Source organism: Prunus dulcis, chromosome 6 (assembly GCF_902201215.1).
Source record: "Prunus dulcis chromosome 6, ALMONDv2, whole genome shotgun sequence".
In the NCBI taxonomy this organism is placed as follows: domain Eukaryota; kingdom Viridiplantae; phylum Streptophyta; class Magnoliopsida; order Rosales; family Rosaceae; genus Prunus; species Prunus dulcis.
The window spans coordinates 860,518-885,925 of NC_047655.1; the positions used below are offsets into that span (position 1 = coordinate 860,518).

General features: G+C 36.4%; 1 protein-coding gene across 1 annotated transcript; it reads left to right on the top strand.

Moving 5' to 3' along the window:
- The first annotated feature begins 1,984 nt into the window (after positions 1-1,984).
- Positions 1,985-24,751, top strand: LOC117631964 (callose synthase 3). Its single transcript, XM_034365318.1, has 44 exons — positions 1,985-2,092; positions 2,205-2,224; positions 2,339-2,576; positions 3,757-3,857; positions 5,159-5,283; positions 5,386-5,479; positions 5,660-5,770; positions 5,850-5,966; positions 6,113-6,205; positions 6,747-6,838; positions 7,291-7,417; positions 8,365-8,502; positions 8,750-8,826; positions 8,919-9,015; positions 11,021-11,143; positions 11,222-11,339; positions 12,418-12,752; positions 12,838-12,890; positions 12,983-13,043; positions 13,288-13,369; positions 13,452-13,501; positions 13,586-13,672; positions 15,168-15,302; positions 15,412-15,506; positions 15,651-15,738; positions 15,814-15,974; positions 16,088-16,211; positions 16,296-16,396; positions 16,480-16,618; positions 16,700-16,851; positions 16,927-17,036; positions 17,137-17,262; positions 17,388-17,456; positions 17,604-17,793; positions 17,883-18,039; positions 20,891-21,010; positions 21,106-21,224; positions 21,315-21,398; positions 21,622-21,734; positions 21,821-22,050; positions 22,145-22,942; positions 23,064-23,114; positions 23,589-23,774; positions 24,170-24,751. Exons 3-44 carry the CDS (start codon positions 2,381-2,383, stop codon positions 24,416-24,418), a joined length of 5,874 nt encoding a protein of 1,957 aa, XP_034221209.1. The 5' UTR covers positions 1,985-2,092; positions 2,205-2,224; positions 2,339-2,380; the 3' UTR covers positions 24,419-24,751.
- The last annotated feature ends 657 nt before the right edge of the window (positions 24,752-25,408 follow it).

The following is a 25,408-nucleotide window of genomic DNA, read 5'->3' on the forward strand; positions in this document are numbered from 1 at the left end:
ACCAAAAAATGCCATTTGTTAATTCAAACATTAAAATTTTAAAATATTAATTAAATGAGGATAATATGATAAATTCACACATTTTCATATTAAAAAAATTAAAATTGAAAGAAAAATCAGATAATGAATCCTATTTTTATGGAACACAACTATCCATTATCTTTTTTAATTCTAAAATAAATTTTAATTTTTTTTAAAAAAAAGCATCTCGCAGGCTCGAAAACGTGTGCGAAGAGACTAGTATATATTTAAAGAGCATAGTCGTAAATATTCAAATATATTAAAAAGTATAGCCTCGATTATACTTTTTATGTTGAGGTGGTGCGTAGATTAGCAAACCCTCTTCATCATAACCCATCATTATAGCCTCTCTCCAATACTTTTTATATTCAAATAATACAATTTTCATTGGTTGAACTATTAAGTCCTCTTCATCATAACCCATCATTATAGCCTCTCTCCAATACAAATGAATTTGAATCGGATTGGTCTTTATCTCTTATCCATAAAAAGGGAGCATTGGGCTAGGCCCAACAAAGCTGGTCCAAGAAGATTGGGCATGTAGCCTTCGTAGTAAATTGTGCTTTCTTTGGGCCTTTAGCCCATCTTGTAAAAAAAAGTACACCCAAATCAACAAACTTATATATATATATATATATGTCATCCATGTGACGTGGACCGCACCACAGAATTTATTTATTTATTGTTAAATCCCAACGTTGAAACGTATTCTTCAATAATTCATGGGCATTGGTGTGGTGCGATGGGTCCTTTTTGGGGTATGTATGCGGAGGGCGGTCTCCTCCCTCGTGAGTCGTGTCTCCTGTCAGTCGCAGTCCCCCTTCCTGTGGGCCTCACGGCCACTAATAATAAAACTTTGAAATTGGATTAAAGACAAAACTAACCGACAATCGTCTCTTATCCCAGGATAATTAGGCCCTTTATTTATACTTTCTAAAACTCCTAAACCTCCCTTATAATGGTAAAAGATCGAGTTCAAGTGAGCTGCTTCACTTTTTCATTTACCTTTTTGACCTCGCTGGATTTTCTGTTTGGTTAGGAGTGGTTTGGTAAAGCAGTGGAGTAAAAGCGATGTGGGAGGGAGGGTATAATAGTCTATTCAGATTTCAAAGCGGCTACTTTTTTTTACCCCGATTTCCCAGCTCTTGGATCTTTTGCGAATCTTTAACTTTTTTGAAATTCGAATGGCATGACGGAGTTGCCCGCCACACTTTACAAGCTACAGCAGCGTTTTTACAAAATTGACCCTTCATTAAATTTCAGTCGGTCGATTTGCACACCACTTAATTTGTAAATTCATATTGAACATTTAATTCTGCTTTAACTTGAACTTGGAATTTGAATTTGTTTTTTAATTATGCTTTTATATATACATATGTTTCTTTTCTCATTGTGAGGAAAACAATTTTCACCATTTGTACTCTCTCTTTTCTTGGCCAAAAACATGGGTCTTTATTTCATCATTTTAATATTCGTCCAAATTGAATTTTCAATATTTCATATATATATATATGTATATAGGTAGAAAGGCTTAAATGTTTAAATATTTAAAATTCCATAAATTATCATTGGCTTATGTTTAAATATTTCATTAGATATATATATTTTAATTATAAAACCCGGTTTTTGAAGATTAAAATATAAATAAAAACAATTAAAAATTATAATTATCTCACACTAGAAAGGCTAGTTATTATAAAACAAGGCAGAGCACATGATGTTTCCAAAAAGTTTGAGAATACTTAAAGGGTACTACGGTAATTTAACATTTGCAAGATGATACAAAGGGAAGGACAATCTTGTAAAACTGGACTTCAAGAATCTGGGCCCAAAAGTGAAAAGTGGGTAAAGTTTCTCTCTCTTTCTTGAGGAAGAGCGCTATTAGCAGCGATAGTAACTTTGTCTCGCTTCTCCACTTTGCTTTAGCTTAAACTCGCAGCACCCCCCCTCGGCTCCCCCACCTCTCTCTCTCTCTCTCTGTGCGTGTGCGCGCTCTGGTTTCTCGTTTCTCTCTCCTAGGGTTTCTCTTACACTGAAACGCTCTCTGTAAAGCACTCTTCTTTCTGTTGCTGTAAGGCTATCTCCTTTCACACATTCTTTTTCCACTCACATTCTGTACTTTTTGTTGTTGTTTTGTTTTAATCTCTCTTTTTCTCTCCATTGCATGTTTCGGATGCGCTTAGCCCCTCTTTCTGCTCTGCTGGTAAACTCTCTCTCTGCATTTTTGTTTTTAGTTTAGTTTTTCTATATTTGGTTCTTGCTTTCTCTGTACTAAATTTCTATTTTCTGTTCTTTGTTGTACTTAAATTTATTTAAGGTTCGATAGGGTCTCTGAGGTTTTGATAGGAAGTGAAGAACAATGTCCTCGTCCAGAGGGGGTTCGGATGAGCCACCTCCGCAACTGCAGAGGCGGTTAACCCGAACGCAGACCGCCGGTAACCTCGGGGAGACGGCATTCGACAGTGAGGTCGTGCCCTCTTCCCTCGTCGAAATCGCCCCCATTCTTCGTGTCGCCAATGAGGTCGAAGCGCACAATCCCAGAGTTGCATATCTCTGTAAGCTTCATAGCCATAACTTTTGCTTAGAAGTATTTAATTTAGTTTACCTTACTGTTGTGTTTATCAATTAATGACTTACTTGTTTAGAATTCCAGTAAAATAGTTTTATGTATTTTATTTGTATCCGGGTCTGTTTCTTTATTTGCATTATGGACCTTGTTCAACTTTTTATGTTGTTGTTGGTTGGTACCTAAGTAATGCACAGGAAATTGAAAAATTTAGCCTTTGTTTCTTTGCCTGTGCCTTATTCAATTTTTTATGTAGGCATTTGTGTACCAGAGCATATATTGTGCTTGTTTCCTTGCACGTGCACACATACTTGCTTCTGTGGCCCCGACTCTTGTCTGCATAGGGTGCATGTGTCTTCATTGCAATAACGTTTTTAGCATCCATTATTTTCAAATTGAAAGATTCATTTATATATTGATGGTTTGAACTTTTTCTAGCTATGTTAGAAGTCTGTTATATATTTTAGAGATTCATTGTTTCCTTAAAGAAAAAAAGAATATGGTAACTCTTGCTTCTTATACCCGTTATGGCAATTAGAAAGAGGTCTGAGAAACAAGGGCTGACTGATATAATTTGGTGGTTCTTTCTGAATATGCAACATCTTTGAAATTTATTCCACGAGTACAATCGGTTGATTGGTGATGTAAGATTCAAGTCAGTTTCTTGATTTAACCATATGCAGAAAGGGCACTAATTGTACTGAACCTTTAAATGCATGTAGCGGCATGAAGCTAAAACACATTTAATTATTTACTGTAGCAGCATATACAAGAGTCAGAAGTAATGATAACTTTAACCTTTTATTTTATTTTTATTTCTACTGTCCAGATTTTAAATTAATTGATTTTATCTTGATTTTACTTCCTTTCTCTAAATATAGAGTAGATTTTGTTATACTTGATTAGTTTACATGCAGTGTTAGATGTGTCAACAACTTACCATTGGTATCTCTAGAAAATTAAAAATCTAGGTCTTGGCTGTTCACGTCATCTGTTTTTTTTTTTTTTTTGTCCTTTGTTCCCCATCATTTGTTATCTTGTTTCTCTCATTTACGAGTTCCAGGTCTGATGTTTATTTCATCTAATATTTTCTTAAGTCAATTTGTTTTAATATCTAATTTATTTTGTTCATCATGTGAGATATGATTCCATGCTGGATGTTTTTGTAGGTCGATTTTATGCCTTCGAGAAAGCTCATAGGCTGGATCCCACTTCTAGTGGGCGTGGTGTTCGTCAGTTTAAAACGGCCCTTCTTCAACGTCTTGAAAGGGTATGCTTTATTATTATGTTATCTTCATATAAAGTGCATTGAGATGTGATTAGAATTAAGCTCTTCTCTTTATCTATACATAGTCCTTTAAAATGTCTGCCCCTTTGTATAAATAATCAGTTTATTTAAAAAGAGAAATAATTTGCAGCTTTGTGCATAAATTTTTTCATATACTGGGAAGAAAGCTTTTAAACAAGCTCATCTCTTTATCTATACATAGCCCATTAAAATTTCAGTCCCTTTGTATAAATAATCAGTCCTTTCTAGCATTGTGCTAATAGTTTTTCATGCATAAGGAAGAAAGCTTTATAAAAAAAAAGTTAATTTGTAGGTGGCCTCTGCTGAATTTTTAACAAAAGGAAAAGGAAAAAAAGATGACATAATGCCACAAGACATTTGTTGGGGCTATGGTGATTTTGTAGAACCATGGTTTTTGCTGACACATAGAAAAACTATCCCTTCCAGATCCAATGAGTGATTAATTCCGAGGGATATATTCTAGTCCGATTTTGGATGCTTGCACAATGCAGAAGAATTAAACTGCATTCTTTGGAGAAGTGGAAGATGCTTGCATAAAAAATTGGTCTTGGCCCAAAATTTGCTCCCTTATTTGTAGTTGGAGAAAGTTTATCCTGGGCTTTGTGAAATATAAACTTATTTGTCTCTTTTCAAATCGAATTGGTATCTTTATTTTCACGTGTCAAATTCCAACGTGAACTGTTGCGTGGAACATGTAAATCTGCTAAGAATTTTGACAAGGGAGTACAGAATAACGCATGTGTGTGCATGCTATTTTCTTGGTTTACTGCATTGACAGAACTTGGTATGTGTTTGATAGTTGTTTCATGTTAAAGAACCTTAAAGGGTAATATGAAAAAACTAATGAATTCATGTCAAAGTTACACAAAATGCATACTGACTCAGAACTTCTGTACGCTTTTAAGGTAACTAAAATGGAATCTTTATTGCACAGTCAGGTTGGTAAAAATGGGTGGAAGTGTATGTTATTTTTGAAATTTCTTTCTAGCTAATTGTTGTGGGGAGGTGTGTTCCTTTTTTCTGAGTTCTAGTATTTCATATCAACACAACACATACAAGGTCATATATGCATTGCAGCAGGACTGTCATGTAACCAAATTGTTATATCCATGATCCACTCCACCCAAAAAGGAAAAAAGGTGCTTTTCAGCTGTGTTGATATCCTATTTAATGAGATCATGGGATATTAAAATTCTCATCGAATTTAGTTGTTTCTTGTTAGTGTTCTCTGTTCTATAAGCAAGTTTTACTCTATATTGCAGGAGAATGATCCCACACTTAAGGGAAGGGTGAAACAAAGTGATGCACGTGAAATGCAGAGCTTCTATCAACATTACTACAAAAAATATATTCAAGCTTTGACTAGTGCTGCTCATAAAGCTGACCGGTACGTTTTAGTTGAAGATAATTGGTTTTGTTAACACGGAGTGCTTAGAAAAATTGCTTCTACTCTTGCTTTGTCTCATAGTGGTTTTTCGTTTGTATACAGTGCACAACTTACCAAGGCATACCAGACTGCCAATGTTCTCTTTGAGGTTTTAAAGGCTGTTAATATGACACAATCTATGGAAGTTGATCGTGAGGTGAAACTCCATCACATCTTTCCATTTCTCATGTTAAAGCTGTTCTTTTCCCTCTTCTCCTTGTCATGTTGTATGATAATGATCATTTTTCAATATTAAGATTTAACTGCAATCATATTATATTAGTTGCCTGTTGTCTCAGTGGTCTTTGGCAATGAAAATTATGTTGGACGCTTGCAGATTTTGGAAGCTCATGATAAAGTTGCAGAAAAGACAAAGCTCTTGGTCCCATACAATATCCTTCCGCTTGATCCTGATAGTACAAATCAAGCTATTATGAAACTTTCAGAGGTCTAATCTTATTATTCTGATACTCATCAATTTAACTAATCAAATTTAATTTTGCTCATCAATTTTATCGTGTTTGCAGATTCAAGCTACTGTTTTTGCTCTTCGTAACACCAGGGGTCTTCCTTGGCCAAAGGAATACAAAAAGAAAAACGATGAAGACATTCTGGATTGGCTTCAGTCAATGTTTGGGTTTCAGGTGACACATATAGACAGAACTTATGCACTTTGAAAATGCAGCTGAGGCCCTTTTAGCTGTATTTATTAATGCTATTCTTCTTCCTTGGAATACAATGCCTTTATTTTCTTAATCTATGTTCATTAACTGTGCTAATCAATTTTCAGAAGGATAATGTGGCAAATCAAAGGGAGCATCTGATATTATTACTTGCAAATGTGCACATAAGGCAGTTTCCAAAGCCTGAGCAACAACCCAAGGTTTGTATTTGGTGGATACACTGTTATTTCTCTAGTCCTGGTAAGGCAGTTAATGTAAATGGGTATTTCCTTTACTCTTTTTCCAAGTTGCCATCAATGAACCATTTTGAGAGTGCCAGTATATGTATTGCCAGCTGTCCCAAATATAATCAAGCTTACTCTGTTTCTGCTCATTCAGAGAAATAAAAAGTAAAAGTTCTGGGTGTGTGTCTAAAAGATGCCCCTTTTTCTTTAATTGGGGTGGTGGTGTTTCTCGGAGACGTTGGCGGTTTATTTAGCTGTTGACATTCTCAAAGCTTATTTCGGAGTGCCATGCTTCTTGCACTAATGCTGATACACTTACATAAGGGTGACTATCTTCACATAGGAGAAAACGTATTAGTTTATTAGTTACCATCTTCACTAAGTTGTGAAATGTTAAGTATCGTATACATTATGAACAGAGCTGAATATGAGAACATTTCATTTATTCTTTCTTAAAACTAACAGAGTTATTTTTTCATATTTGTTTGTGTCATAATTGTGCATATTTTTTGGTTAGTTGGATGACCGTGCGTTGACAGAAGTGATGAAGAAGCTTTTCAAGAACTACAAAAAATGGTGCAAGTACTTGGGCCGGAAAAGTAGCCTTTGGTGAGATGTCTTGTGGCAATGTCAATTGACTGATAATAGTTGCATACTATCCTTCTTGAGCATGTGATCTGGACTTCAAATAGGACTATATTCCATGGTCTAGTTGGGTGGGCAGTTTACTGTTTGCATGTGTGGTTAGGGAGCCAACACTGATACAAGTCACAAATAAAGTGGCATTGCTCTATTGTGGCCATCTTGACCACTCTGTATTTTATTGTTATATGCAATAAAATTTTGTTCCTTCTAAAAAAAATCGGCATTGCTCTATTTGTGCGTTGGTGATTGACACAACAATCGGATATAAATTAGGAGATTGAATTTCCTTTTGGTGTCTTAAACTTCAATGTGAATGGGACCCCATATTCTGCTTCTATTTAATGCTCCTGTTTTTAGTAGTTTCATGAAAAAAAGTTTATGTTGTTTATTTAATGCTTTTTTGGTTCTGTCTTTAGGTTACCAACTATACAGCAAGAGGTGCAACAACGCAAACTACTATATATGGGTCTATATCTTCTGATATGGGGGGAAGCTGCTAATTTGAGATTCATGCCAGAGTGCCTTTGTTATATCTATCACCATGTATGTTTAGATATCACCTTTTCTTCATTAAGGTGCAACTACTCTATGGCATTTCTTCGTTAGCAATTTTAACATTACAGTTATCCTTCTCAATGTTTCTCTTTTGGGGTCAACAATGTCAAAACACTTATGCACTTTATTATGTCAAAGGAAAGTGAATGGAATGCTTATGCCTTTTATTTACTTTTGCTTGGTCGGGGGGATATTTGGTTTGGATGGTGCTGGGTACTATTCTTGTAAATCCCCCCAGAAAATGAGCTCATCTCCAGCTTTGTGTGATGATTCCTCAGATTTGTCCTTGCATGTATTTCTTGTTTGCCAAAGATAGAAGTAGACTTCGTTAAGACTGGGTGGGTTGTGCCTAATTGTATTGGTGTATTCCTTGGCGTATGGCAGAGGTATCCCTGACTGCTGGGGGTCAGGTTGTCAATCCCTCTTTTTCTTTTTTTTTTCTCAAGCAAATAGTGTTGTATTGTGCCATTATGCTATTGCTACTGGTGTATTCTTTTGCATATGCTTGAGACATCCATGGATTGAGGAATAGTGCTTGTAGGAAGTGGGTTGAATTTGGAAGAAAATGTTAGGGAAATCGATGATTAGTTGATGTCTTTGATTTAGATTGAGTCAAAGTGGTATGAATAATAATTACACTGAATGACTCATTCAATCCCATTGCCCCTCCACAGTCCTATGGTAGTAACACCAAGTGCTCAGGCGCCCTTGTAGTATTCAGCAAAGCTTTCCTTCCTTGCCCTCGCTGTAATTTGTAGCATTTTCCATTTGTGGCTATTTCTATGTGATTGATACCTCGGTTGTTGTAATAGCAAGCTACATGTTATTTTTTTGATGTTGTCATGAAACCTTTTAATTCGTGGATATCCTCCCAATAGATGTTTTTTCTTCAGTGTACATGTTTGGATGTTTATGTGTTTCATTTCTTTCTGTAGATGGCATTTGAATTGTATGGTATGCTAGCTGGGAATGTGAGTCCAATGACAGGAGAGAATGTGAAGCCAGCATATGGAGGTGAAGAAGAGGCTTTCTTGAAAAAAGTTGTAACTCCTATTTATGATGTGATTGCAAAGGTATGTGTTTTATGAGACTTATTTTTACTTTCTATCTTTTTTTTCCTTCAAGAAATGTAAGAGTGGTGCCTTTGCCTTAAGGTGTGTATGGCTTGCATCTTGCCTTTCCCAGATCCTGCATTGGCAGGCAGGGAGAGCCTCGTGTTTTGGGGCGTCTCTGAAAAGAAAAAAAGAGATGAAAAAATTGAGTGTTGTATATTATGTTTGCTTATATCTCATCATAGTTCTGTGGTTTTTCTCTTCAAAGGAAGCCGAAAGGAGCAAACGAGGGAAATCAAAGCATTCCCAGTGGAGGAACTATGATGATTTAAATGAATACTTTTGGTACAAACATATACTTTCTCCCCTCCCCCTCTTCAATTTTTTATTTTTATTTTTGATATCTTTAGTTCTTATTTTCTTTGATACAACCACAGGTCAGTGGATTGTTTCCGGTTAGGTTGGCCGATGCGTGCAGGTGCTGATTTCTTTTGCCTGCCCGTTGAACAGCTTCGTTTTGACAAAAGTAGTGGGGTAAGCAGTGTCTGTTTTACTCTTTCTTCTCACTTTCCCTTTCCATAATGAGTCTATTCTAGTCCTTCCTAAATCCAAATCAGAACAGAATCGGTCTTTTTGGGGATTACATGTTTCTTTTGCAAGTTTAGTTTGAAGTTACTGAATTTCTGTGGTGTTCTGATTGATTGGAACTATTAAAAATAGATAGATGTACATATTTTAATGATACTTTTTTAAAACGCTTCAACACCCCCCTCTTCTCCTAAAACAACATCGTTTTAATTGTCTCAATTGGTCAAAAGATACTGGAAACTATTGGAGTAAAGAATTGGTGAAGTACATTCAGTACTCTGTTTGTGTTGTTAGAATGTAGAACAATAGCTGGATTGTACCTTAACAACCATTTGTTCTTGCACTGTCTGATTGGCATACACCTCTGGCTGAAGCTGTTCAGGGAGGCCCATCTTTGTAAGGTTATCCCAGGTGAGTGTGTGGCTTCATTTGTGGAGAGGCATAAGTTTTTTGGTGGGGGGAGGAAGAAGGGTATGATTTTGAGAAGATGTGCGGTGATGGCTATTTTTTGGGTAATATGGGAGGAGAAAGAGTATTTTTTAGGCTTTTTGCCAATGTTCCCCCTGAACTATATGGTCGTCGTCAATTTACGCCCTGAATTAATATCTTATTATTTTTTTCTGGAAAATTTGGGACTTGAACGATTTTTAATTTGCCAATTTACCCTCCACCTTTAATTTGTACACATTCCATCTAATAGTGCACATGCTGGGCATGTGGCCAAATTGGTCTTTTCAACACCAATTTGGAACTAATTTTGAAGTATTTGAGATCTTTTCAACACTACAAAGATCTTAAATACTTCAAAATCAGTTCAAATCGGGTGACAAATCGGATGGAATGTGTGTAGAAATTTAATGGTAGGGGGTAAATTTGCTAATTGAAATAGTTTAAATCCCAAAATTTTGACAAAATTAATTGAGGTGGAAAATTGGCAAATTCTTCTATTTTGACAATGAGAGGAGGTGAATTATTTGTGGGAGAGGATTTGCTTTTGGGCATCTCTATGGGATTTCTTATGAGTTTGGACTTTGGGCATACTTCTTTCTTTGCAATTCTTTCAAATTGGAATGCTACTTTCTTAGATGGTTCTCAGTTGTTTTTTAAGGTTTAGTGCTGTAGAGTTCTCTTGTTCATTGTTTTGTACTTTTTTTTTCTTTGGTAAACAAAAAGTTTAGGGGGAGGGGAGGCTACTCTATTGCAGGGTCAGGGCATACCAAGGCCTCTTTGAGGGCTTACAGAGGGGGTCTTAGCCCCTTTTTTGGTTTTTACAGATTACCCACCCAAAGGGATTATCGGCAGCGGGACTCAACCCTAGGCCTTGATAGCGAAGAGAATGATCCTTACCAACTCGAACCTAGGCCTTAATTGTATTGTACTTCTCTTCTTAATGAAATTTTATTTCCTAGCAAGAAACACAAGAACAAGAGTAAACTGATAAAGTTAACATGATATAAGAGCATAAGACTTTGAGTTAGTATCACATTTTGTTGCATTCCAGGTTTTGGACTCTATAATGGTGGAGAGAGGCTGACACGAGGTAGTATTGGAATCTAAACCAATAGTTCGGCTCAAATTCTAAACAATGGTACACATAACAAAAATTCAACATGTGCAATTAATGTGACGTGAGATGGGTGCTTTCTTTTATTTAACTTGAGGTTGAGGACTATTGTTTAAGTCAGCCTATATATATATATATATATATATATATATATTTTTTTTTTGGCCGATCTGCGTGAACATGTTGCACTTAAATTTAAATGCAGTAGTGTGAATGTTGAGAGACTTATATGTTACGGAGTGGCTTTTAAGAAAAGCAACACTTTCTTTTCAGTAGCCGCATTTTAGTAAAGACTCATGAATGATCATATTTGAAAAAATCATACTTCTTCTGCTGGAGATACTTTTCTCACCTGATGCATAACTATTTTTTGGGTATAATATTCAGGACAACAAGCCAGCTAGTGGAGATCGATGGGTGGGGAAAGTGAATTTTGTTGAGATACGGTCATTTTGGCATATTTTTAGAAGCTTTGACCGCATGTGGAGTTTCTTTATTCTATGTTTACAGGTTGTCTCTCCTTACATATTCTGTCAGATATCTCTAACTCTGTGATACAGTTCTGACATTTAATTTTGTTTTTACAAGGTTATGATCATTGTTGCTTGGAATGGCTCCGGGCAACCCACTGCAATATTTACTGCTGGTGTATTCGAGAAAGTGTTGACTGTCTTCATAACTGCTGCAATCTTGAAACTTGGACAAGGTAGTTAAATTTGTTATGTCATGTTGGGAGTTGCAAGTAGATTATTGTTCTCTGTTTTTTATGCCTTCAAAAAGTGCTTCTCCCTATTTTTGTTTCCTGTTTATGCAGTACCTAGGTGTGATGTTACTATGTTGAATTAGAACTTGATAGTTTTTTTCTTTGTTAATCAGAAAGTCCTGGAATATATAGTATTCACTTAAGTAATGTGTGCAAAGGGCCATCCCTTTGGCCTAGGAAAATGGACCTAAAAAGATCTATAATTCTCTGTAATCCATCCAAATATTTTAAGGTATTAACCTAGGTTCTTTGATGATAAGCTATAATCGCTTAACTACATGGACAGTTTTGTCCCAATGGATATCAATCACTATTGGTTTGTTATCTGACCCAGGTTTAGCAGAATGGATTGCCACTCAGCATAAACAGGCTGTTGAGAACTACTAGACTAATGATTTGATTAACAAAACTTTTTAAAGTAGTTCAGAATATAATCCTCGCATCACAATATGTAAACTGGTGGGCTTATCCACCCATTGCCAATCGGTTTTGGTTGGGTGCTTTAACATTAACATGGTATCACCCAATATTAGTGATCCATGTGTTTGGCTCAATCCAGCCACATAGTAATGGACCTATTGAGAAATTTCACATTGGGAATTTTTAGCCTTGGCATCACAATGTGTAAAATCCTGGCCCCTAATGCACTTGCTGCCAATTGGTTTTGAGTTGGATGGCTTAAATTTAACAAGACTCAAGTAGCTCATTCTTGGAACCTTCATTTTCTTGTTCTCAGTTAGGGAATTAAGAAATTCCATTTGCATTATAGAAACTGCTATTGCAAATTTCCAAAATGCGACTGAGTTATAATTTCTTTTCATTGGCCAATAAAGGTGTAAAATTTGAATGTTGATTAGTTGATAATACAATTATTTAATTATGGATGTCAACAGTTCAAAACAGCTTTTATCTTTATTTTTCTTATTGCCTTTTAATGTACTTTTAGACTTGAAATTCATTGTTGATTGTACCAAGTGCAAGTTGTTGAATGTTGATTGATGAATTCTCTTGACTTATGCAGCTGTTCTCGATGTAATTCTTAGCTGGAAGGCTAGGCGGAGTATGTCATTCCATGTTAAGTTGAGATACATTTTGAAGGTCATTACAGCTGCTGCGTGGGTGATAATTCTACCGGTTACTTATTCATATAGCTGGAAAAACCCTCCTGGGTTTGCTCGAACCATCAAAAGTTGGTTTGGGAATGACTCACATTCACCTTCCTTGTTTATCTTGGCCGTTGTTGTCTACTTGTCGCCAAATATGCTGGCTGCGGTGTTGTTTCTTTTCCCATTTATTCGCCGATTCCTAGAGAGATCAAACTATAGGATTGTGATGCTTATGATGTGGTGGTCACAGGTATGTGGAACAAGTTCTTCTATCTGTATGTATAGTGCGTTTTTTGAATCACCTAACATTATGCTGAATTCCTGATTATTTGCAGCCTCGACTTTATGTTGGGAGGGGAATGCATGAGAGCACATTTTCTCTTTTCAAGTAAGAATCCATTGCTCAATAGACAAATGGGATTGCTTCATGTTGTCATTGTCTTCCATGTATAACCTCTGTTTCTCTGTTGAAACTTTCAGGTACACAATGTTTTGGGTTCTTCTTATAATTACAAAGTTGGCATTCAGTTACTACATAGAGGTGCCTCTTCTCAGCACATTGTACTTTTATTGTTGCTCTTACTTGTAATCTTGTAGTACATAAATCATGAAATAATAAATGGTATAATGGGAAAACTGAGGTGGGGTAGCCCAACCCTCTCCTGGGGAAAAATGTCTTAGTAAGGCGAACTTTTTGCGAGTAAATTCGACTGCGATTTCCAGTATGTAGATTTGTGCTGCTGTTCAGTTCATTTGTTTGTTCTAATGTTCTTTTTCCTTTCCAGATAAGGCCTTTAGTTGGTCCAACAAAAGCCATCATGCGTGTACATATAACCACTTTTCAGTGGCACGAGTTTTTTCCCCGCGGTAATGTATCAAATGCTTTTTTTGTGTTTGATGTTATCTTGTTCCTCAATTGTTGTTCATCATGTAATTATTTGCTGTGCAGCAAAGAATAATATCGGTGTTGTGATTGCACTCTGGGCTCCAATTATCCTTGTATGTTTTATATTGTTTACTGACCTCTTGTTTATTGTTACGCGGTCCAGTATAGAGTAAATTCTTATACATGAATCTTTTCAGGTCTATTTTATGGATACCCAGATTTGGTATGCCATCTTCTCCACAATATTTGGCGGAATTTATGGTGCATTCCGTCGCCTTGGAGAGGTTAGTGGATCTTTCCCGTACCTTTAGTTCTATGCTTTCAAATTAGCTCCTTTTTAAGCTTCATTTGTTTATTATTGATCAAATTAGCGTCTTTCTCACTACTCTAAAATCTGTTTTGGACCCTTTTTTCTGTTGCAAGAGTTGAGCTATTCTGTTCGTATATCCAAACTGCAAATAAGTTCTGGAGTCAATGTTACATGATTTAATTTGATGTTGTGGAATCATCCTTCTTGATAACACATACATGCAGGAATTGAATTCCATTAATACTCTGCCTTGGAATATGACAGATGCTAGAAGATTTGCCTTGTGCTACAAGATCTATTTAATGGATGCACATTGCATATGCTTGTTAACTAGCTAACTTGGCACATGTGCTAACATTCTTAAACTTCAATACTGAAATCTCCTTAAAAAAGGCTGCCCTACAATCTGCAAAATTGCACAAAAAAGGTTTTTCCCTGGATTCTGAAGAAACTGATACCTCAAACTCAAACGTTATGCCAAAAATTCCCCCTCCTCACCCCTAACGTTATCAAATATCCTCCAATGTTTTTCCAACCAAACTACTTAAAAAGACCCCCATCACGTCACCACTCCCCAAGCCCTCACCCTTCTTCCTTCCCCCAAAATAACTTGTGCATCTCACAAAATAAGGCTGAGCAAGATGCTGTTACCCAACCACATTAGCTTCCGTAAAGAACCTCAACCATAAATTTAGTACAAAGGCAGTGATTTAACAAGTGATCATAACTTGGTCCTCTGCATGAGTCTCAGGATATTCCTCACTCCTTGGAATGGCACCTTTCTTACCATGCTAATACTCATACCTTGGATGGTACGTTAATCTTCCAAAATCATGGAAGAGGGATGGAATGGGGAAAGATAAGGGTCATAAATTAATTTTGGATACGATTTACAAGACCCCAGTAGACTCTAATTTGCAGCCCATCCTTTCCAGTCTAGAAGAAATCAAAGTAGCGTTATCTGACAAAGAAAGTAGTAAGTACAATTATCCCAATTTCAGAATCATTCAAATTACTCCAGAAACTAAAGTGGCAAAGTTCCAATTGAAAAGAAGAAATGAACTTGCACATGTTCTAGCAGTGGAAACATAATGAGAACTTGAGAGCCTAGATAAACAATATATTTCTGCTGAAGTTTGACTACACTGTAAATTACCAAGACAAAGTTCATTTAGCTAACCTTTGAGATACTTTGTAAATTGATATTGCAACATGGACATAGTTTTTTCAGTTCATGTTGCGTATTAGATTCACCTATATCTTCTATATGATTAGGATGTCTGTTCCTTTTTTAATCTTTGGAGGGGTTAAACATGATCAGTCCTGATTGCATTTTGCATTATGTATTCTGAAAGTTCAAGGAATTCTTATGAATTCTTTGTTTTTCGGTGTGGAAATCTTGTATATCAGTTTAAAAGAATTATCTTTGTTGCATCTTAATGCTTATTCTTTTTTCAAATTGGTTATAGATTCGAACGTTAGGAATGCTGAGATCTCGTTTTCAATCATTGCCTGGTGCTTTTAATGCCCGTTTGATTCCAGCGGAAAAGAGTGAACCAAAGAAGAAAGGACTGAAGGCTACCTTGTCCCGCAATTTTGTTCAGGTTAACTTGCTTTGTTTTTCTTTATGTAGAACCATAGAACTTGTAACACCTCTGTTATTTTCCCTCTTCGTGAGCTGTATTAATTCATTAATGCTTCTATTGTTTGCAGAATGAAGATAACAAAGAGAAAGAGGCAGCAAGATTTGCTCAATTATGGAACAAAATAATAAGCAGCTTCAGAGAAGAGGATCTTATAAGCGATAGGTAATCTGTAAAGCTGCTGTGTTGGAGGATATATTTTTCATTTGATTTCTTGTAGTAGCTCAATGTTATGGTGCTGCCTCTTGTCCAGGTTCTTTCCGTAGTGTTCTTTCGTTTGAGCGTGTGCTAAGATATTTCAATTTTCAGGGAGATGGACCTTTTACTTGTTCCTTATTGGGCTAATCGTGATTTAGGCCATCTTATTCAGTGGCCTCCATTTTTACTTGCTAGCAAGGTTTGTTTTTAGTGTACTTTTATGGAAATTTTTATATCCCTTTGTGCAAGTAGTGATTGTGTATTTGCTCATCAGATCCCAATAGCATTAGACATGGCCAAGGACAGCAATGGCAAGGATAAAGAACTGAAGAAGAGGATTGATGCAGACAACTACATGTCTTGTGCTGTTTGTGAATGCTACGCTTCATTTAAGAACATAATTAGGTTCCTGGTTCAGGGGAACCGTGAGAAAGAGTATGTTTCTGTTCATTGCAAGAAAGTTTCATCTGACATTTTGTGCCACAATCTGCAACTAGTGGATTATCTTTACATTTACCACTTGCTAAGCTAAAGTGATTGGGTTTCAGGGTTATAGATTATATATTTTCTGAGGTTGACAAGCACATAGAAAGTAATGACCTGATGGTTGAATTCAAGATGAGTGCTCTTCCTAGCCTCTATGCCCAGTTCATTAGGCTTATCGAATATCTGGTAAGATTTTAAATATAGTTTAGCATATGATCTCTTCAGCCAGTTTGATGAATGGAGCTAACCGGGTGTTCTTAAGTTTTGCAGTTAGGTAATAAACAGGACGACAGGGATCAAGTTGTGATTCTGTTTCAGGACATGCTGGAGGTGGTGACAAGAGACATAATGATGGAGGACCATATATCCAGGTGTCACATCATGATGTGATTGCTTCCTCATTTTTTGTTTTCCTTGTCAAGCATTCTTTAAATTGTTCACTTTTCTTGTGTAGTTTGGTAGATTCAGTCCATGGTGTGTCTGGCCATGAAGCGATGATGCCCATTGATCAACATCAACAGTATCAGTTGTTTGCATCTTCTGGAGCTATCAGGTTTCCTATTGAACAAGTAACAGAGGCTTGGAAGGAGAAGGTGTGCCATTGGGAGAGATATGATTAGAAATTTTACTATTCAGTAAATCCTGTAATCCTTAATAGTTACCTATTTTTGCAGATTAAACGTCTTTTTTTATTGCTTACGACAAAGGAGTCTGCCATGGATGTGCCGTCCAACTTAGAAGCTAGGAGGAGGATTTCTTTCTTCTCAAATTCATTGTTTATGGACATGCCTCCAGCACCAAAAGTTCGCAATATGCTTTCTTTCTCGTAAGTGTTTGTGTGTCGTATAATTGTTACTCTTTTTGGTAGTACTTGCTTTTAAAATAATAATCTTTCTTGTAGTGTTTTAACTCCTTACTACACCGAAGAGGTTCTCTTTTCCTCACTTGATTTGGAAGTGCCAAATGAAGATGGTGTTTCAATTCTCTTCTACTTGCAAAAAATTTTCCCAGGTTTATTGTTTGGACTCTCTAAAATATAAAGCTTATGTATTTGTATTTCTTATAATACTTAAACTTCTACTGATTCTATGGTGCTGAGAAAATCAAACAGATGAGTGGAACAACTTTCTTCAGCGTGTAAATTGCACAAGTGAAGAGGAGCTTAAAGGGTCTAATGGATTGGACGAAGATCTTCGCCTTTGGGCATCATATAGAGGCCAAACTTTGACTCGTACTGGTACTCTCTCCGCCTATAAGTTGATACGTTATGCACGTGTTTTTGAAACATAATGATGACAATATATTTATTTTTATGGACATTGTTCTACTTTGGTATTTACTAAATCTCTCTACTCATGCTAGTAAGAGGAATGATGTACTACCGGAAAGCTTTGGAGCTTCAGGCTTTTCTTGATATGGCCCAAGATGATGGTACCTAATTCTTTTTCATTCGAATTGCCTTTTATTATCATTTCCAATTTTATGTAATAGTTAATTTAACACTTCTTTTGAAGTGAATATAATGAAAGCTAAGAAAGTATCATTTGCTTTTTATTCTTGTCTGAATATACCTTCCAGCTTTAATGGATGGCTACAAGGCTATAGAATTAAATTCAGAGGATGAATCAAGGGAGGAAAGGTCACTGTGGGCACAATGTCAAGCAGTAGCTGATATGAAATTCACATATGTGGTATCATGCCAACTATATGGGATTCACAAGCGATCTGGTGATCCTCGTGCTCAGGACATTCTGAAGCTTATGACAACGTATGTTTCAAATAGTATTCCAGTAGTATTTTTCTGATTTTTGATTGTCATAACTTTTAATTCGAAGGTCCATATTTTCTGTGTGACAGATATCCGTCGCTACGCGTGGCATATATTGATGAGGTTGAAGAACCTATGAAAGATAGGTCCAAGAAGATTAACCAAAAGGCTTATTATTCTACTTTGGTAAAGGCGGCTTTGCCAAAGTCGATTGATTCTCCAGAGCCAGTACAAAATCTGGACCAGGTAAGGCTCTATACTTCCTTACATGTTTGATCTGCATGACCATATTGATATTAGAGCTGTATGGTGTCGAGTTTACTTATTTAATGTTGGTAAGAAACTGATAATTGTCTTTGTTGAGAACCATATATCTAGGGTCTGACAAGGTCTAAAATATCGAGGGTTTTGGAAATATCGGTGGTCCAAAAATACGGAAATATCAATGGAAATATCTGTAAAAATTAAATAAAAACCACGGAATTGTGAGAAAAACTTGGAAATTTTTATTGAAAATTTAGAGGATGTTTATTTTAGTCAATTATCTACTATTTTATCACAAAAAAATTTGAAGGAAATTCATTGCATGTGGGTTTGAGTGATTTAAGTTGACTATATAGCGAGCTAACAAACACTGTGATTTTAGCAAATCTGTAGCAATTAATGAAAGAATATTAAAAACACCATAATTTTTTGAATAATAATTTACTACAATATTTTACACTTTATCCATTGCATGATAAGATACATGAGTAATTTAGTACCACATAATTCTGATGAGGTTCAAACTTAGCCTTCTTTCACACTTCTTTGCCTTTTGCTTATATATACATATGAGGGACACCCTTTAGGGCCCCTACGATTTTTTTTTCAACGATCCAAACCATCCATTTTTTAAGTCTACATTCATAGATCATCTTTGCAAAAAATTAGACAAATTGGAAACCGTTTCGACATCTAATTGTGTCCTACAAAATCAATGAACATAGTGTTTCAAGAAAGTAACAAAATTTCAAAAATTCAATTGAGTGGTCAAATGATATCGGATTCAAGTATTTTTTTTATTTTTTATAGAGATGATCTTTAAATGAATACCTAAAAAATAGACGGTTTGGATTATTGAAAAACAATGCAGAGTGGGCCCTACAAGGGGTATCCCTGAAATAAGCCTATTTGGAAGATCCCTCAACCGAAGCTTATTGTATATATATAGTAGATAATACAACTCCGTAATAAAATAATAAATAACATTAAAATTAGCTTGTAGGAAGTTATTTTTTTTTCTAATTTTTTGTCCAAAGCTTGTAGAAAATTTAGAGGCAGCATAAATATTAACGTTGTAGCTTCTAATCACACATGCATGAGCAGCGTGTTGGATAAGGTTGAGCAATAGGAATGGGAATGGAAGGGGTTTGAATCCCTCTGTGCGCGCGAGCAGTTTCAGCATTTTTCCATCTCTTTTTTGGTTCCATATCACGATATTTTCTATAATGTCGCTATATGTTGCCCAGATCATGCATACACGAGGGAAATGATCCCCCTTTGAAAATGTCGATATGTTGACGATAGTAACGTGGATGTGTTAAAATATCGCCCCTTAAAAAAAACGATAATATCGGTGACATATCGTCAATATTATCGATATTTTGTTCTTTGCTTGTGACAACTCGACACTTCGCAATAAATTTTTGGGGGAGGTGGTGGGAGCCTAGGGTTCTGACCACATGCGACAAAGGTTTGATAAATAGGGAGAGAGTGGAATGTACTAATCATAACCTTGAAAAGCGTTTAACTAAAGTATAACGTTAATATCAGTAGCAAACTGAATAAGTAACAAATAACCTAATTGAAGAAACTAGGACACCAGCTTGCTTAGAATCTTAATATAAATATATGTTGTGGTAGAGATAGTCTGTGAGACAAATACATTATCTTGATGTTAAAATCTGCATTGTGCTGCATTATGATTATGCATGTCTCAAAGGTGGATTAATTCATTTTTTCCTGTGGGTGTTTAATGAAAACATCAGCATGATGTTTTAAACTTTGAGAAGATGCAGTAAATGTTTTAAAACGCTAAGGCATAAAGCAAGCGATACATTTTATGGACTACCTGGCAAGGTGTCAGCCTTGTGTGACTGTAATTACTACAATAAATTATATATATGAAGTATTGGTGACTAGTAGTTTTGCTTAGAACTTATAAGAAGAACTATTAAAAAAACCAGCCCTAACAAACGCACCATTTCATTAAGCGGAGGCCAACCAGGATCTGAAACAGCAACATCTACCTTAAGACTTAAAAAAAAATATTAGGACAAGGCAGCCTTCTCCTTTGCAATAACTTATACAGTGTCGTATCCCTCTGCAACTCAAAATTTTCTGAAATTTCTTCAAGGGTCATGCTAGGGAGACCACATTATTAGACCACCTCTCTAATAGTGGTGCAGCCCACCAACACAATGGGTCCCACCTCTATTAGAGAGGTGGTTTTCAAGGTGGTCTCTCTAGCATTTCCCTTTCTCTTAAAACACTTATCAAAATTTTCACTAAGTTTGTCTGACACGCCAGGTGTGCCCTTGGCTGAGCCTCAGTGCTCCTCGATACTCCTGTTTATGCCTTAGCTGTGCCTCAGTTAGGCCTTTGGGTTGAAAAGCACTGCGTTCAATGCCTGAGGGCATGGCAAAGCGGCCTCGCAGAAAGGCGAGTTTGAGTCTTAAAATATTGATAGGAATTATGTTTAATACTGTAATATGGATGAGGGTGTTAATGACTTATAAAGAAAAATGCACCATGAGCCCATAAAACCTTGCAGCCAACTCTGATTTATAGGAGGAGTAATATCTCATTGTATTTTAAGGTAAATAATTACTAAGATATAGACAAAGGTTGTAGCTTGTGAAGGGTGAGGAGGTGGAGCACAGCTGGAAAAAGATTCAATTTGGGCTTCTTTATGGGCATAAATAATTTTAAATTTCTGAACTGCTATCCCTGAGCAGACCATGTCACAAAATGATTCCATGTTATTTACTTTTTTAGGTTTTTCATCTTTCAGGTCATATATCTTCTACTAAATTGTATTGTTATCTGTATGCAGGTCATTTATCGGATAAAGCTTCCAGGACCTGCTATTTTGGGTGAGGGAAAGCCAGAAAATCAAAATCATGCCATTATTTTCACACGTGGAGAAGGCTTGCAGACAATTGATATGAACCAGGTATGGTGGTTGCAACCAGAAGGCTGGTGGATTCAGGATTTTACTTTCATAGGGGCAAGCTTAGACATTGCTAATTAATATGACTCATCCTGTAGGATAACTACATGGAAGAAGCCTTGAAAATGAGGAATTTGCTGCAAGAATTTCTTGAGAAGCATGATGGGGTGAGGCACCCTACAATTCTTGGACTGAGGGAGCATATATTTACTGGAAGGTAGGTGTTATTCTGTTGTTACTCAGGGTGGCTGTATAAAAAACGGACGGTGGCTAGGTATAACTAACATTCTTTCATGACCCCATGCAGTGTTTCTTCTCTAGCTTGGTTCATGTCAAATCAGGAAAACAGTTTTGTTACTATTGGTCAGAGACTGTTGGCCAACCCTCTCAAGTAAGTTCTTACCTCATAATGTCCCCGTGAAATTTTGGGGAAATGAAAAACTTGAAACTAAAAATTATTGCAGACAAATATTGTGTAATCTGTTAGTTGTCCGTGGACAAGTTTATACTTGCATTTGGTTTTATCTTTTTCTTTTTTTCAATGTGCTAAATTTCTGATTTTGTAATTTCACTTGTGCTAAAGTTCTACTAATTTGATGTTTCTGCTCATCCAGGGTTCGATTCCATTATGGTCATCCAGATGTGTTTGATAGGCTCTTTCACCTTACCAGGGGGGGTATCAGTAAAGCATCAAAGGTTATCAATTTGAGTGAAGACATATTTGCGGGTAAGTTGAAGACATTTATTTGAACAATTATCCCTTATCACAATTTATATGGGGGTATTGTGATCTTATTATGGATTTGGATGCAGGCTTTAATTCCACTCTCCGTGAAGGCAATGTAACTCATCACGAGTACATACAAGTTGGGAAGGGAAGAGATGTGGGCCTTAACCAGATCTCAATGTTTGAAGCAAAAATCGCTAATGGAAATGGGGAGCAGACACTCAGTCGAGATATATACCGACTTGGACACCGTTTTGACTTTTTCCGTATGTTGTCATGCTATTTCACCACAATTGGTTTCTACTACAGTACTCTGGTATGCTGCTTTTTAGTTTTGGTTTCAACTGTTATGTAAATAATATATGTAGTTAGTTAAAGGTTCTGAACATGGAAGAATGTTTTTGTGGCAGATTACGGTGCTTACTGTGTATGTCTTCCTTTATGGACGCCTTTACCTAGTTCTTAGTGGACTTGAAGAGGGTTTGAGCACTCAACCAGCAATTCGAGATAATAAGCCTCTTCAAGTAGCTCTTGCTTCTCAATCATTTGTTCAAATAGGATTTTTGATGGCGTTGCCTATGTTGATGGAAATTGGTTTGGAAAAGGGTTTCCGAACTGCACTAAGTGAATTCATATTGATGCAATTGCAATTGGCCCCAGTATTTTTTACGTTCTCACTCGGAACGAAGACCCACTATTACGGACGAACATTACTTCATGGTGGTGCAAAATATAGACCTACAGGCCGTGGGTTTGTGGTTTTCCATGCTAAGTTTGCTGATAACTACAGGCTCTACTCCCGCAGCCACTTTGTTAAGGGTATTGAACTCTTAGTTTTACTTCTGGTGTACCAGATCTTTGGCCATACTTATAGAAGTGCTGTTGCGTACATTTTGATCACAGTATCTATGTGGTTTATGGTGGGCACCTGGCTTTTTGCTCCCTTTTTGTTCAATCCTTCTGGTTTTGAATGGCAAAAGATAGTTGATGATTGGACAGATTGGAATAAGTGGATAAGTAACCGTGGGGGTATTGGTGTTCCCCCTGAAAAAAGCTGGGAATCATGGTGGGAGGAGGAACAAGAGCATCTCCAGCATTCTGGAAAGCGTGGTATTGTAGCTGAGATATTGTTATCGTTACGGTTCTTTATCTATCAGTATGGGCTCGTCTATCACTTGAACATTGCAAAGAAAACCAAGAGTGTTCTGGTAAATAATGAACCTGATATCTTTCCCTCCATTCCCTCTCCCCCACCCAAATCCTATTTTCTTTTCTTTTAGGATATGACAATTGCAAACTTATTGTTGTTTTGCATTCACTTGGTAACAGGTCTATGGCATTTCGTGGCTGGTGATCTTCCTTATTTTGTTTGTTATGAAGGTGAGTCAAAATTGTATTCATATTGGCTTATTTATCAACATAGAATAGAAAAAGTGCTTTACATACGTAATTGCCGCAATATAGGCTGGCTGCTTAGCTTTAGTAATTGCTTTGCAAAACTAATATTGTGTTTGCTACCTAGTTATAATCTGGTTGTGAGGTAACTTTAGGCTTTTGCTTTGCCCATTCGGGTTCCTGCAGTTCAGTTGTTTGGCGCATAGATCTGATTTTAAACATTTTTTGTTTCCCTTTCTCGTTTGTGAATCTCATTCCTTTTCTACATGTTCTTACAACATGTGGACAGCATTTGCAAGCATCTGTTACTTGTCTTTTTCCTTATCTGGTGGCTTGTTTCTGAGTTTTTGTGGACTGCTGGTCCACATTGATTATACTTACTAATAGTATCAGTATTTTCTCCATAAAAAGAAATATATAATTCAACAAATGTACTTAATTGTTTCTCTTTCTTTCCAGACTGTATCTGTTGGGAGGCGAAAGTTCAGTGCAGAGTTTCAACTAGTGTTCCGGCTAATAAAGGGACTAATATTCATAACTTTTGTGTCCATTTTGGTGACTTTGATTGTGCTGCCTCACATGACGCTGCAGGATATCATTGTGTGCATTCTTGCTTTCATGCCAACTGGTTGGGGAATTCTTCTGGTGAGTGAATGTTCCAGTCTTGCCTTACCTTAGTTCAGTGTTGCAAATACACTCTGGATATAACGACAATGTTGTGTTTTCTTTAATCCTAAACTGAAAATTGGGCTGTAAGATCCCTGAACCAAACTTCTTAGCACACGGGTAGCTGTGGTACCATCTTCAGATCCGACCCACTTGGATTTGTTAATTTCTTAGAATAAGGGTGATATGGTGATTTTCAACCCTCTGTTTTGGAGATTTCCCAACTTTCTGCTGTTAGTTTGAGTTGTTACAATTAGATTTCCCAAAAGTAAAATTTGCACCATACAATGAGGTTGTAATTGCATCTTGCACTTGTGTGCATTTCTTTGTCCATGAGTTTCCTAATGTCATTTTGTCTTCCTATCTCTTACCAGATTGCACAAGCTTGCAAGCCTGTTGTTCACAAGGCTGGTTTATGGCCATCAGTTCGGACTCTTGCTCGCGGCTTTGAGATAGTGATGGGTTTGCTTCTATTCACCCCAGTTGCATTCTTGGCCTGGTTTCCTTTCGTTTCTGAATTCCAAACCCGTATGCTCTTCAACCAAGCATTCAGCAGAGGTTTACAGATTTCGCGTATTCTTGGTGGGCAACGGAAGGATCGTTCGTCCCGGAACAAGGAGTGAGCATGCTAGTTACAAGAGCAGCTTTCAAGTTAATTTTTTGATTGCCTTGCTACTTCCTTCCAGCAGACTCGTTAAACAATAGTTTGTCGGTATATGCTGTAATTATTAATGTGTTTGGGTTGCATTTTTGTTAGTTCCACTTGACTGACGGCAGCCCTGTCAATTTTTCAGATCTTATTAAAATTGCATATTTGTATCTATGTAGATATGATAAAATTCCTGGCTAAATTATCAAACCATGCCATATGTCATTTGGTTGATTGGCTTTTCTAACGTTGTACAAACATTTGCACCAGGGTTATAATTTGAAGTTTTCCCATGTGTTTATGTAGACTTTCCATTGTATATATATATTACATAACAGTTCGATCTCTTGGACACAGTAGTTCAAGAGATTGTGGTCACTCACCGTTGGATATTAATTCAATGGTTCAAAATGATATATATATATAAATGCAATATGACATAAATGATTATTATCCGATTCAAGTCAATCCGTTGAATTTAATCATTCGTGAGTCGAAATCTTTTAGACAATAAATAGAAATATGTTGATCTTTTTTTGATTTCTCAGCAATTTTTCAACAAATTCTCCGAATTTAATTTTTCATATTATGTCACGATTATTAATTTGAACCTGGATATCCAACGACACACAATCTCTTGAAAGGGACAAATCCAAGAGAAACCACCGATATTAGGATATTAATCCAATGGTTCAAAATGATATATATAAATGCAATATGGCATAAATGATTATTATCCGATTCAAGTCAACCGTTGAATTTACATCCAACGGTGAGTGACCATAAATCTCTTGGACTACAGGGGTCCAAGAGATCAGGACTGTATATATATATTACATAAGATGCATATATATGGGCTTTCTCCATTACGGATTACTAATTTGCGGATTGAATGCGGATTTTTATTTGAAACCGTTAGATGTCAGTGGCGGTGGAGATTTAACATAAAAAGCAAAAGATAAAA

Excerpts from the sequence above, each read along its gene's own strand:
- LOC117631964 (XM_034365318.1), top strand. The coding sequence starts at position 2,381 with ATGTCCTCGTCCAGAGGGGGTTCGGATGAGCCACCTCCGCAACTGCAG. Across the intron at positions 5,967-6,112 it reads AGTCAATGTTTGGGTTTCAG|AAGGATAATGTGGCAAATCA; the intron begins GTGACACATATA and ends ATCAATTTTCAG. Across the intron at positions 7,418-8,364 it reads TTTGTTATATCTATCACCAT|ATGGCATTTGAATTGTATGG; the intron begins GTATGTTTAGAT and ends TTCTTTCTGTAG.